We start from the raw sequence: 14349 nt of genomic DNA, 5'->3' as shown, positions 1-14349 counted from the left end.
GAGACATGAATTAGTAGGGCTTATTTAAACTAGGGCATTTAAATTAGTAAATCAACTTTGGAAAAGAAACAAATTGCTATAGTAACACATTTTTTATTTCAATTATGTGAATACTAGAAAATAAGAGTATCATTACCTATTTTAAACATTATAATCTTAAAATATTGTGAGCTACTCACGCTAAAATTTAGATCCCAGAGACAGCTGGAAACCAAACATGGCCCTCTGATGTTCATGATATCTTTCTTACTTTTGTTTTTTATTTTAAACTTTGGAAGAAATGGGTGAAAATTTTGACATACATATCCAATTTTTTCACCAAGTGGAGCTTCAACTATTAGCTAAAAAAGATTGAAAATCATATTGATCCAACATACATGTTAGATTTGTAAGTAACAATACATTTAATTATAAGCTGCCTTTTAATCCCACTGTATTTGAACAAAGCTTTCTATGATTAAGGTGAGCTTCACATCTGAGAATGACCATGGACATGAAAAGTGAAAAGACCCAGGGCTTAGTGTAAAATCCCTGAAGTTTAAGACCTGACCCTACTACTTCCTAGCTGCTTGAAATGTGGACAAGTGACAATGCTATGAAACTTTGTTCACATTTGCAAAAGGAGGACAGAAATGATGTCCTTCATTAGACATGCATGAGGGTCAGTTTAGAAGCTGTCACTCCCATGAGACATGCCTTAAACTCTATGACCAGTAAAACTGTTTATTCAATAAGTCTATGTATTCTCATAATTCTTTGACAACAAAAGTATGGATTCATTGGAATGTTTTCTTTATTTAAAGCCCAGTTCATCAGAATCAACAGAGAATGGCTGAGTAAGTACAGTGGATTATCCTGTACCCCTTTGAAGGAGCTCTACACAGACAGTCCTCAAGTTTTATTGTGTGTGAAGACTGTAGAATATGCTACTGTGCTAAACACACAGACACACACACAGTATAGACATACATCTATTACACAAATATCTATAGAATAACTGTGGAAGGATATATAAGAGACTAATTATTAATTGTATCAGAAGAGGGGCATAAGAGGCCTAGGAAACAAGCATTTGAGAGACATGGTTTCTCTTAATTATACTTCTTTTCCTCCACTTTCCTCACTGCTGCCCTCCCTCTTTTTCTTCCCATCTCCATTTTTAAATCTTTTTTTAAAAAAGGTCGGTCTTGTTTAAAAAATAAATGAAATAGCTCAGCAGACTAAGCACCTGACGGGGTTCAATCTCCTGCACCACACGCAGCCCTGGCCCCGCCCCCAGGCGCCCTGAGCTGGCCACCGAGGTGGTGTGGTGGCACATACTTGTAATCCCAGCTCTGGGGAGGCTGAAAACAGGAGGATCCCTAAGAGTCTGAGCTGCCTAGTGAGATCCTGCCCCAAATACATAAAATAATAGTAATAATAATAATACGTGAAGGCTGATAAATCATGAAGAGAAACAATCATGGTATAATTCATGAATCTCCCCAAAATTCCCATAAAAAGGACAGAGCAAACAGGATTACAAAACAAAACAAAATGAGTTCCAAATTTTTATTTAAAAAAAGAAAAAATTACAGGGGCCGGGAGATGGCTCAGTGGAATAAGCGCTTCTCTGGCAAGCGCAAGGGCCTGAATTCAATCCCTGGTTCCACCAAACAAAACAAAACAAAACAAACAAATAAAAAATTACACAGGAAAAATGTAACAAAAAGCCTCCAAATACACACAAATGTACTGAAACACGTCAAAACAAAACAGAAAAAAGAAAAACCACAAGATATTCCCCAAATCCAGGAAATCCAGACACTGCAAGTCTTCACTGCCAAAATGAAAACCATCTCAGTATAAAAGCTCACAGAATTACCCAGAGAAATGCAACTGATATGGGATGGAATGAAAGAGCTCCTCATTTGTGGGCCTGCTGTGGCAAGTTTGAGTTGTAAGGAAGCTGTCCAGGCACAGGAGTTCATTAAGACTCCATCCAATAATCCCTTACACTACCGGGAAATTGCTGGGGTTAGAATAAAGACTGATCAAGACAGGCAGGTCTAAGGTTAAAGAAATAAAGTCAAGTACTTCCAAAACTTACAGTAAACACAGAAGAGGAATCTCTCGAAATCCACTCTTGTTCGGGAATGTGGTAAGGATACAAAAACAAGAAAGTAGAAACCCCCCAGTGAGCATGCGTGAGCAGCACAAGCATAGCTCCTATTGAGGCAGTGCTGACGTCAGCATCCGGTGATAGTATAATGAAAGGAGAATAGTGTCCAGACTACGTTCCTGCGGATGATGAATTTACACTGGAAGCTGCTCTCAAAAACTAAAACTTTACCTAGCATTCATTTTGGGGGGAAAAAAAAAACTTTTAAAAATGATAGGAGATATGAATAAAGGAGTATAGATAAGAATTAGAAAAATTCAGAAACACAGTGACATGGCTGGGGATAGCTCAGGAGTCTGAGCGCCTGCCTGGTGAATGTGAGGACCGGGGTTTGATTCCCCATCCCGCATGTCCTGCCAGCCCCTGGAGTCGCCACCCTACTGGGAGTGGCGGTGCACACCTGTAATCCCCAGCACTGGAGAGGCTGAGGCAGGAGTATCAGTACAAGTCTGAGCCACATAGTGAGACCCTGAACCAAAAAAATAAAGATTAAAAAGTAAAATAAAATCAGAAATGTAATAACAAAGGAGCAAGGACAGAAAATGAAGAGAATATAAAAATGAAGAAAATGTCAGAGTTCTGAAAATGTTAGAAAAAAGAGAAGAAAAATAAGTTGGGAAACAAAAATATAGGAGGAATACAGTGCAGACACCACCAAGCATAACAAAATGATGCTGGAGATGAGATGAAAAGAGCCCAAAATATGTAAGAGTCTCAAGAGGGGAAAATCATAATGAAATTGGAGAAACACTCAAATGCATAAACCACTAAAACTTCTCTAAATAAAAGAAAAACTGCTCATCTACCAGTTGGAAGGGCATCAGTGAAGAAAGCCAACCTACAATACCTAGCGCAGAGACATGATTTAGAAACTATGAGAATGTTAAAAAAAAAAAAAAAAGGTGGAGGAGCCCTTCAGAATGTAATGAAAACAAATAAATCACTTATTTTTTATTTTTATTACAATTTTATTTTATTTTTCAATGAACATTTCACTGTTTTATTCATAAAATATAAGGAAAACTTTCATTCTTCTGCTCTTGAGATTTTTTCTCTTCCAATAATTTTATAAGGAATCCTGGGGGACCTATTTGTCCCTTCCTTTGTACCGGAGTCACTTTCCTGTTTTATGACTTGCTATGCATGTGAGGACTGGCTCTAGTCAGTGCTGGCTGCAACAGGGCGGTGCGACTTTGAATGGAAACACCTACTACTACTGATTGAGAAACCAGAGGATTGAGGAAACCAAAGACAGTGGGAAGTACAGGAGATAGTCCCAGGATGGGAAGAGGTAAAGATGGGCAGCCCCCATGTGCATGCCCACTCTTCCCCCAGGCTTCTGCTCAGTTCCTGAACTATCTATATTTAGGGCAGAGGCGAAGGAGCTCAGTTCAGGCCACAGCTACTGCTCAGAGACTTCAGCTGTGTCCCTGCTGGAGAGAAAGAATTTCGAATGTGAGTTTAGCTAATGTACTGTCCAGAGAAGCAAACCAAAAGAAGTCAATATTCTTCGGAGAGAAAAAAAAAATGCTTAGTTTTAGCAATGTATCATTTTTAATATCCAGGAAAATATAAAATTTACTTTGTATAAAGAATAAAATGAAAGAAGTGAGGAGGCAAGGAGATGGCTCAGTGGAATAAGTGCTCCCCTGGCAAGTGCAAGGGCCTGAGTTCAATCCCCGGTTCCGAAAAAAAAAAAAAAAAAAAAAAAAGAAAGAATAAAATGGAACAATACTTAAGAGAAAATGCAATCAATACCAACCCTAATGGTAGCATTGGTAGAAGTTTAAAGCATCTGGCAAAGCTATGGTAAGTGAATACGTTTCAAATACGCTTCTTACAAAAGAAGAGATAGGAATTACAATCAGAATCAAATCTAAAGTAGTAGATTCTAGAAGTAAAAAATATAATATCTGAAATAAAAATATTTAATGGATGGGTGCAAAAGACATCAATATGTATTTAATAACTGAATATTAAAAGATTTTAAGATAACTGATAACAAAACATCAGAAAATATCAAATCACTTAACACCTGTAGCTAAAAGCATGGAAAGAGAGAAGAGAGTGGGTAGAATAACACACTTAAAGAAACTATGGCTCAAAGTCTCAAACTTTGATATAAATTCCTACATGCTCATTACTAGAAAGTCACCTAAATGAACAAAATGAATATAAAGGAAATTACATCTAACCACATTATGGTCAAGCTACTGAAAATCAAATCATGATAAGAAATCAGAGCTTGGTGGGCCGGGGAGATAGCTCAGTGGAATAAGTGTTTGCCTGGCAAGCATAAGGTCTTGAGTTTGATATATGGTACTGCAAAAAAAAAAGAAGAAATAAATAAATAAATAAATAAATAAATAAATAAATAAATTAGGGCTTTCTGCCTGACATCAATAATCAAGGGAAAAAATGAGTTTATCTTCCATTAGTAATTTAGTAATTTATCTTGTTAAAAACTTTCTGTCTTCAGCCAACATTATGCTAACAGTAGCTCCAGCAGACTCCTTGACTCTATTGTGAGAAGCTATAAACCAAAACCACCCAGCTATGCCAGGGAGATCGCCCAGCAGAATAAGCATTTGCCCGGCAAGCACAAGGTCCTGAGTTCAATCCCTGGTACTGCAAAAAAAAAAAAAAAAAAAAAAAAAAAACACCCAGCTAAACCATTTCTAATATTTGAACCGAAGAAAGTACGTTATATATATTTTAATTAAAGCAACTGATTTTGGAGATTTGCAGAAAATCATGTTGGAGATAGGAAATCTAATTGATCTAATTAGGCCAATTGATCTAATTGACCTAATTGACATTATAAAATAGTTTGTATAATAACAGAAGCACATTTACAGATCCATATAGTTCTTCAGATCAGTATAAATACTCCACAAAGTAAAGCCCATGCTCGCTCAATAATTAATTCCAGGTAAGTTGAACAATGTGCTGCTATCAACATGGATATGGGTGTGTCTCTCTAAAATGATGTCTTTAACTTCTTCAGGAAAAATCTTAGAGGAGGAATAGCTGAGTAAAATGAAATTACTCTTTTTAGGTTTGTGGAGGAATCTTCATATTGATTTCCATAACAGTTGCATTAGGGCACATTCCCACCAACAACATATGTATCCATCAACAGATGAATGGATAAAAATGTGTGACATTTATACACAATTGAGTAGTCTTCTGTTGCCTATGGCCATACCACCCTGAACGCGCCTGATCTTGTCTGATCTCGGAAGCTAAACAGGGTCAGGCCTTGTTAGTACTTGGATGGGAGAGTAGTCCTCTGTTGTAAAGAAGGATAAACCTGAATCATTTGTAGAAGAATGGATGCAGGTTTCCCTTATGTGAGAACCAACAAATATAAAGAGCAAAGTGAAAGACAGACTTCATGAAAGAGAGCAATATATTGTTTTGCAAAAGGGAAAGAGTCCAAGAGCTATATGGAGTGGCGAGAATGTGGAGGTGTTTGAAAAATAATTAAGAATCAAGCCTTATGTGCACTTGCCAACTTTTGAGAGGAAAGCAATCGACATACACTGCAAGTATGTACTAATAAAATATAAAAAAATGTTTTAACACTGGTGAAGTTTAAAAATATTGAAATAATATGATGGTTGTCCTCTATGGAATGGAATTAAATGAGAAGTAAATAATAAAAAGCTGTAAATACACCTTAAAATTTAGAAAGTAAGCAATAGACTTGATAAAAAATATTTTCCAAAACTAGGCAGATAATGATAAAGACTGATTTCTCTCCTTTACAGTCAGAACAAAAGTCAAGGCTCTCTTCTCTCCTACTTTCATTAATCATTATATTAGAGTTCCTAACCAGCACAAGAGGTCAATACAGAAGAAATATGTACATTCATGTATTTGCTTATGCAAACATAAAACATACAAATAAAAGAAATAGTAAACTCTACATTTTCATATAAGAGTTAAAATCGTGTTTAAAATCTACAAAAAGGTACTTGAATTTATAAGTGATTTTTGGAAAGCTCAAATGGTAAATAACACATATAAACCAATGTATATATGTAAAATTTTAAAATTTAAATTATATTAGTAATAATATATTATAATATACTATATCTATAAATATTAAATACTTAAATATACTTAAATATAACCTGCATAGAATATTTTGAAAACCTAAGTGCTAAATAGGACAAACCATGACCAGGAATTATTAAAGAAGACCTAAATACCAGGAGATGTATACTACAATCACTAAGCAAAAGATTCCTCTTCTATTGCACCTTCTTGGTACCTTTTCTGAAAATGAATGGCTAATATATGTGTTTATCTAATTCTAGAATCTCACTCTTCCATTCTGCAATAGATAGGTAGATGATAGATAGATAGGCAGGCAGGCAGAAAGACAGACCTACAGACAGACAGACAGGCATTACACATATGTATGTGTACATATATAGATATACGTAACTACTGATAGATTAAAGATACAGTAAAGAATGAAAATCGCTTGCTGATGAGCCCAGCTGTTTCTCTCTATGCTCTTCCTGCTTGAGCCTTTTGGGCTTTCCTCATGGCCCCTCATGGCATGTGGTGGTTTTCTCAAAGAGCTGTATCATACAGTCTTTATTTCCCCGAACTTCCCTTGTGCTGTCTTATGATTGCACTTATCTGACCATCCCATGAAAGAATACAAAATATTTCAGCAGGATAGAGATGCTAAAATTTAAAGGAAGACACTCAAAACTGGCCTTATCTGGGTCACAAGTGAACACAGGACAAAATGAAGCCCTGAATGAATTCTTAGATATTTTAGAATTAAAAAGTAAAGCACAGTCTAAAGTCTACAGATTTTATAGTCATTGCCTGTAAAACAAAGAAACAAACTCATAGCATTGTTCATAATTTTGACTTTGTAGATCCCTCATTCAACAACTTAATTCTTCCTTATACTTTTTACTCTAGGGGTTTCTTTGTGACTAAATCCAGTGTTTAAGCTCTGTCATCCTGCTCAGTGTTGAGGTTTTTTGAATGGACTCAAAGGCATCTGAAATCACATGATACAAACCCTGTTACTGACCTTTTGTAGGCAGCAGCTCTTGCAGCAACAACTGCATCTCAGAGCTTTACGTATAGTAATAACATCTTGACCTACATTGTCATAAATTTTCATGGTGAAAGGCCTTGAAATTCCACAAAAGTATTGGAGGTACCGATTAGTTCTCTCTTCTGCAAAATAAATTCTCTGTCCTTGATTATTCATGACCTCATAGGTCTTACTAGTGTTCAAATGATCAAGGACTACAGAGTGAGACAATATGATAATTTATGAGTAAAACTGTATTGACATAAGAACTGTATACATTACATATCAAATTACTTTCAAATATGGAACTTATAAAGAGTAATAAAGAATTTAGCTTTCAGTAGCTTATCTTAATTGGTATCTTAGTTTCCACATACAGAAAATTTTTTTTAAAAAGACAGACTAGGTACTCTAGTGGTTCCTTTTGCTACTAAAGTTCTTTACATGGCTCTTATATATAATTTTAATTCCATAGAAGTTAGCCCATTACTGTTATGTTTTGAATTATGCTAAATTTTTCTCCCCTTCATCTTTTTCTTCCTACAGGATATCAAACAGACCTTATCAGGATTCAATTTGAATAGTATAAATTAAGAAAAACATTTTGCTGGTGCCAAACTGAAGGGGAGGGGAAGGAATCCAAAATATTATATATGTAGTAAAATAATGCAATTCACCCTTTTGCAAGAAAGGAAAATGTTAGCTTTTGTCCTAATGATTTTACTTTTGTAATTTTATAAACAAAACATTTCATAAATTAAAAAAAATTAGGCACCCAAATATTCACTATTGGGCAAGTGAGATAGTTCAGCAATCTAAAGCACTTCCTTAGGCAAGCTTAGGCAAGCTCAGGAACCACGGTTCAATTCCTGGTAACACAGGCCTCACCAGCCCTGCCCATAGGGCTGGCTGAGCCAGCAACACACACACACACACACACACACACACACACACACACACACACATTCACTATTGTTGAATCTAGAATATGAACAATTAAAACACAAACCAAATAAGTATTAAATAATAACACACTATTCCAATACTTGCTCTTTAGGATTACTATATAATTATTTAAAATGCTAGCATTTTATGATTAAAAAATAACAAGTGAATAGCTATAAAACATTTCATGGGCACTGACTACAGGTGACATTTGACAAACTCTCACTGAAGTAATAATTATTTTTGTGGCAATGAGAATCAAAGCCAGGTCCCCACATGCTAGGCAGGCACTGTGCCACTGAGCTACACCACTGGCCTCCAAATATTGTGTTACAAGTCTTTAGAGGAAATGTGTCAGTTGTGCATGTTATTTTTTCTCTCACTTCTCATAATTTTTCAAATATTATTTTATGTATTTATGTTTAATGCATATGTGATGTTAATACATACTTAATATTGTTAATACTAAACTTTAAAACTAGCATATAGTTTCCTTATTTCATAGACATATGAAAATACTGGTATTTCCATGTGTCATACATTTTAATTTTATATTGAAAGCTAAATAATTATTCAAAGTTTATGACTGTGTTTCCTATTTCCCTTTCAAAATGAAGCTCTTTTTATAAATAGCAATTATAAACATGTGACAGAAATTTTAAAAATGCAAAATGGAATGTAAAATTAAAATTGATTTTTCCTTGTAGCATTATTCCACTTTCTGTCTTCCCTAACTTCCCAATAATCCTTACAGAGCTAATGCAAGCTTAAGTAACATCTATGTGTTTATATTTAAAATGCACACATACTACTATATGCTGTGCTTGTTAATTTTTTTTTCTTTTTTTGCTCGGAATGCCTTCAGGGCAGGTTTCGCTGGCTTGAGTTGTGGGGATCGAACCACAGCAACCTGAGCCTGACTGCTTTGTTGAAGCAGCCACTGAAAGAACTGAGCTAAGGGGCAGGACCCCAATATTTTTATATCGAACAATATATTTTGGAGATACCAATGACAGTTTTGTAGAGTTATTTTTTTTAGGTAGCTTCAGTGTTAAAGTACATGAAAATATCATTTAGTGTAGCAGTTTTCTAAGTTTATTTCACATCAGAATCACCTGTAGATTGATAATAGGCTGGTGTATTGAAAACCAACCTCTGGACTTTCTGACTGGATAGATCTGTGGCACAGCTCGAGGACCTGCAGCTCAGCCATGGCTCCAGGTGCCGTGAGTGTCGCTGCTCCAGGGCCCACTTTGGATAGCATCACCTTGGAGAGCTAGTCACCCATACACGACCATTTGGATTTCTCCAACAATTCTTCTGGTTTATTAAATTATGAACAACTACTACTGTTCCTCTTTTGAATTTCCACGACTAGTTTTGGCCCCTCTGCTAACTATCATGACTCAATTATATGCTTTACGTAACTGTGTTCATTCTTCACAAATCAGAACAAGTCAATCAGGGGAGGACAGATCGAAATCTTCTCAAAATGATTAGCACGTGCTTTGTTTATTGTGGGCATACAGGGAATTTCTGGAAGAAATGATCTTTCATAAAAATAAAGCATTTTCATGTGATGCAGTAAGAAAAGAAATGCAAAGAGATATTTTTAATAGCAAATTTAGGGCTGGGGATATAGCTCAGAGGCACAAGCACCCACCTTGTAAGAGCAAGGTCCTGAGCTTAATCTCCAGTACTGAGAAAGAAAGAAAAAAAGGAAGGAAAGGAAGGAAGGAAGGAAGGAAGGAAGGAAGGAAGGAAGGAAGGAAGGAAGGAAGGATATAGCAAACCAAGATTGGATGGTTCTTTTTAAATGCCCATTTTAGTCTAGAAATTTTATTTTCACAGACTAGTGTCATCTACTTCTATAGGGTGACATCAAGCTAACTGAGTCCTAAAGGTCAGTTTAATTTCTCAGACTTGAAAACTACCTGGAAAGCTCATTCCACTTCTACTAGCAGAATTGCTGAAATGATTGCTTTTTTAAAATGCCTGTACTGGAAACAGTCAGGACGGGTAAGCCATTTCAGCGCTCAGACCTATGTTCAATAAGCCTCAAGGTGCTATCAGTGTCTGGAGGAAGAATCCTGGCGCCAACGTCCTCTTCCTTGTCCACGAGAAACTACTGCTGCTTTCATCTTCTCACTTTCTGAGGATCTTCTGCATGCTTTCCTTATGTTGTCGTGTCACTTGTTTTTCTCAAATATAAGCAGCCCTTTAGGGGCCGGGGACATGGCTCACTGGAATAAGCGCTTCCTAGGCAAGGCCAAAAAAAAAAGCAGCACTCTAACTCATGGTGTTGTCCTAACTAAAACAAAACACAGCACGTCTGGAAATATGCAGACAGCAGTGTATTTGGGTACATACCTTCCAAATCAAATCGTTGACACACAATTAATTGATTTACCTAGTAGAGTAGAAAATAAAAGATAGGCAGTATGAAGTAATCAAATTAAAGTTAAAGCACACTATCAGAAATAAATTAATGCTTTTAGAATTTTTAAAGTAATTGATTATCAGTATCTAATTTTTCTGTCATATATCTTTTATGCTACAGTAGTGCCTCGCTATTTTGCAATTCGACTTTCACAGACTCACTGCTTCATGGGTTTTCAGAAAATATTACTCTAAGTTATTTATCACGGATTTTTCACTAGATTGTGGAATTTTGCAGTACCATACAGTATATGTACGTTGCTAAAATTATATGGATTTATGAGTTTAGAAAATGACTAAGAACTGGGAAGTGTTCATCAAGCTATATATATATATATATATATATATATATATATATAGTCACTCCTTTGCTGATTTTCACTTGTTGAGGGGGTGTCTGGAACAAAGCCTCCACGATAAGTACCACCTTAGAGGGAAAATTAAATATTAACATTTGTTTCAATATACAAACACAGAACCAGCCAAATAGCTCAGTGGATTAAAGAGCCTGCAAGCAGGAAAAGGGGCTGGGGTCTCAATCCCCTGGCCTGCGGTGCTGGGCCCATCCTCGGGGCACGCTGAGCAGACAAATGAAACAGTGTGGTGGGGCGCGTCTGTAATCCCAGCTCTTGGGAGGCTGCAAACAGGCTAATCACTACAAGTCTGATCTAGTAGTGAGACCCTGAACACCCTGTACACCCTTCCCTAAAATATAAAAAACAAAACAAAAAAAAAACCCAAAAAACAGGCAAATAGAAAATTGTTGTTTTGTAGAACGTTTTGTCTTATACCTATTGTTAATGTATTTAATATTTTCGTTAAGAGAAAGTTATTGAACAATATTTCGGTTATATTTTTTACAAATGTTATTTAAATTCTGAGAGAATTTTCTATATACAATTTGAAACAAAAATTACTGCTGTGTTTATCAAATTCTAAAAGAATTTATCACATTTATATTTATTTGTAAGATGCTCATAGCTAAGCATTGAAAATCTAAACAATTTTTTATAAAGTATTATGAAATAAGATGTGATCGATCATCATAGACATCTGAATTGACAAAACAAGTTACTCAGAGAGAGTATAACAGGAAACTATGTCAGAATTAATGACATAAACAAATGATATTTAATCTCATGCAATCTGGTACAGAATAAGTTTTCTAATATTAGTATCCATAGTTCACATTTATGATTTAGTCTGTTAATACCCAAATATTAGGTGAAATGAGGATTTCTGGAGTTAATTTTAAGTTGTATTCTCAAAATCCAATCTCCTCTTTTTTTAAAAAAAAAAAAAACTAAGCACTTATTCTTTTAAATTTTTTTAACTTTTTAAAGAATAAAAAATGGTTAAAAAATTAGAAATGATACAGAATTTCACTAAGGAAAACAATAGGAATTCAAAAATGGTTGTATTACATAATGTTATCTTCAAATTAGATGTTTAGATTAGCAGATATAAACATGCAAAATTGGTAAAAAAAATTATAAGAAATTTTTAAAAAGTAAAAAAAAAAATTAACTATTAACTGGTCCTTTCAATAGACCAGCAGAAATCAGCAGTACAGTTATCCAAGCTATCCTGCATATATACATATATTTTTTCACTTTACTTTTGTCCTTTTCCTCATCACAGGTTTTAGTCTCTTCAATAAGTATTTATTCTTCAATTAGTTTCCTAGGAAATAAATTTGTAAGTGGAAATATTGTAACATTTAAAATTAAGCTATCTTAATAAAAATGAAAATTGAAACTGGAATTAAATTTTAAAATCTAAATGTTAATGCTATAGTATTTTCATCTGTAGCCAAAATTTCATATCATAAATTATAGTATAAAAAATCTGAATTTATATCATGGATCTAATCAGTTATAAACACATTACTATACCCCAGCCAAATGTTCCAGTCCAGGTGGAGAGTTAGGTAATGCCTCCGATGAACATGTCCACTTTATTGAAGGTGCTTGAGCATAAAAATCCATAATCCAGATTGCATGAGTAGTCTAGAGTTGGAAAGATTGAATTGCTTTAGCTTGTCTGTTTTAAAAGTGAACACCACTGAAATATACTAATGTGAGGATCAACTTCAACTCCAGGGTTCTTTTTCTTTCAATTATGTAATATATATGCTTTATTCTAAGTTGTTTCAAATGAAAATGCTTGTGATTTTACATATTTAGTCTGTTTTTCAACCAAACCCAGAAAGCAATCTTGAGAAAACACGAAGTCAAGCCTTGATAAGTGAAGTGTAAATTGTTCTACATAATCCCAGGTGACCTTGAATATGCAAAGAAAACTGCATCTTTATGTTCCAGAGTCACTTGAAAATGGCTATCAGAACTCCACCCTCCATATGGCCACCAACCTTTTTTTGTGATTGGTAGATATTAGTACTACAAAATAATGAGATTTATTTGGTCTACTGAGTGCCTACATATAACATTCTGTTTATTTTGATCGCTGTTACCACCTTATTCTTTTGCATCCCCTGTTTCCCTTCCTCATCCGGTTTTTTATTTATACATTGCTTATATAAGAGAAAACACACACTACTTAACTTTCTGAGACTGTAACATGATTGGGCTTGCTGTTCTCTATAGTCCCATCCAATCTTCTGCAAATAACCTGATTTTTTTTCTCCTTTATTGCTAATAGTCCATTTTTTTTATCCATTTTTCTGTTGATAAGTATCTCACCTGCTTCCACAACTTAGCTATTATTAATTGTGACATTTTCAAACATGGGTCACGTATTCTCATAGTACACTATGTTTAATTCTTTTGGCAATATACTGACTGCAGTTGGAACAAATGATATAACTATTTTTAATGCTGTATGGATTCTCTCTACTAGCTTCTCTAATAGTTGTATTGGTTTACATTCCATATGTGGGGAATATTTTTCTGCAACCTCCCTAGTATTCATTTTTTCTATTTCTTTTTTTGTTGTTGTTTGTTTGATTTTGTGGGGGAGGACATTTTGTGGGGTTTGCCCCAGAAACTGAACTCAGAACCTAGCACTTGCCAGGCAGGTGCTGTGCCACTGAGCTAAATCTCTGGCATTTTTTCTATTATTGGTGACAGCTTTTCTGACTACAGTGAGATGGAATCTCAAATAGTTTTGACTTGCATTTTCTTAATGGCTAAAGCTGCTGAAGATTTTTCTCCTATACTTTTTGGCTATTATTACTTCTTTTAAGAACTGGCCATTCATCTATTCATTTATTGACTGAGCTATTTGTTTTAAGGAGTTTCTTGGGGCTAGATTTTTTGAATTCTTTATGTACAGGACTCTAGGTGTTACTTCTCCATTAGGAAAGCCACAAGAAGAGATTTACTTCTATTTTGTACATTGTCTTTTCCTTCTGCTGTTTCCTCTGGTGTACAGAGGCTTCTCAATTTGATTAGTTCATGTGTTGACTGCTGCTATTACTTACTAGGTTCTTGGCATCCTATCTAAGCAGTAGTTGATTAAAACACTTGCTTAGGCAGAAGCAGGGACCAGGGTTTCATCCCCAGTGTGCTGTGCCAGCTCCGCCCTGGTAGCACACTGAGATGGTGATTGAGACTAGGTGCACACCTATAATTCCAGCCCTTGGGAGGCTGAATACAGGCAGATCACTATAAGTCTGATCTACGTAGTGAAACCCTGTAGACCCTGTAGACCCTGTACTAAAATACAAAAAGAAGAAGAAGAAGAAGAAGAAGAAGAAGAAGAAGAAGAAGAA

The 14349-nt window shown here is 35.2% G+C and overlaps 1 protein-coding gene across 1 annotated transcript in view; it reads right to left on the bottom strand.

Annotated features, from left to right (window-relative positions):
• Window positions 1–14349, bottom strand: part of LOC111816199 (phospholipid scramblase 1-like) — a 37943-nt gene that overhangs the window by 8752 nt on the left and 14842 nt on the right. Inside the window, exons 2-4 of the mRNA XM_023712935.1 lie at window positions 12512–12625; window positions 10548–10587; window positions 7227–7375 (exon numbers count right to left, since the gene is read on the bottom strand). Of these exons, the coding sequence (XP_023568703.1) occupies window positions 7227–7375; window positions 10548–10587; window positions 12512–12604 (282 nt within the window). The 5' untranslated portion in view covers window positions 12605–12625. The remainder of the gene's footprint in view (window positions 1–7226; window positions 7376–10547; window positions 10588–12511; window positions 12626–14349) is intronic.

The sequence above is a fragment of the Octodon degus genome, unplaced genomic scaffold (assembly GCF_000260255.1).
Source record: "Octodon degus isolate 3935 unplaced genomic scaffold, OctDeg1.0 scaffold00028, whole genome shotgun sequence".
Classification (NCBI taxonomy): Eukaryota; Metazoa; Chordata; class Mammalia; order Rodentia; family Octodontidae; genus Octodon; species Octodon degus.
This window is presented reverse-complemented; position numbering and strand designations above follow the sequence as displayed.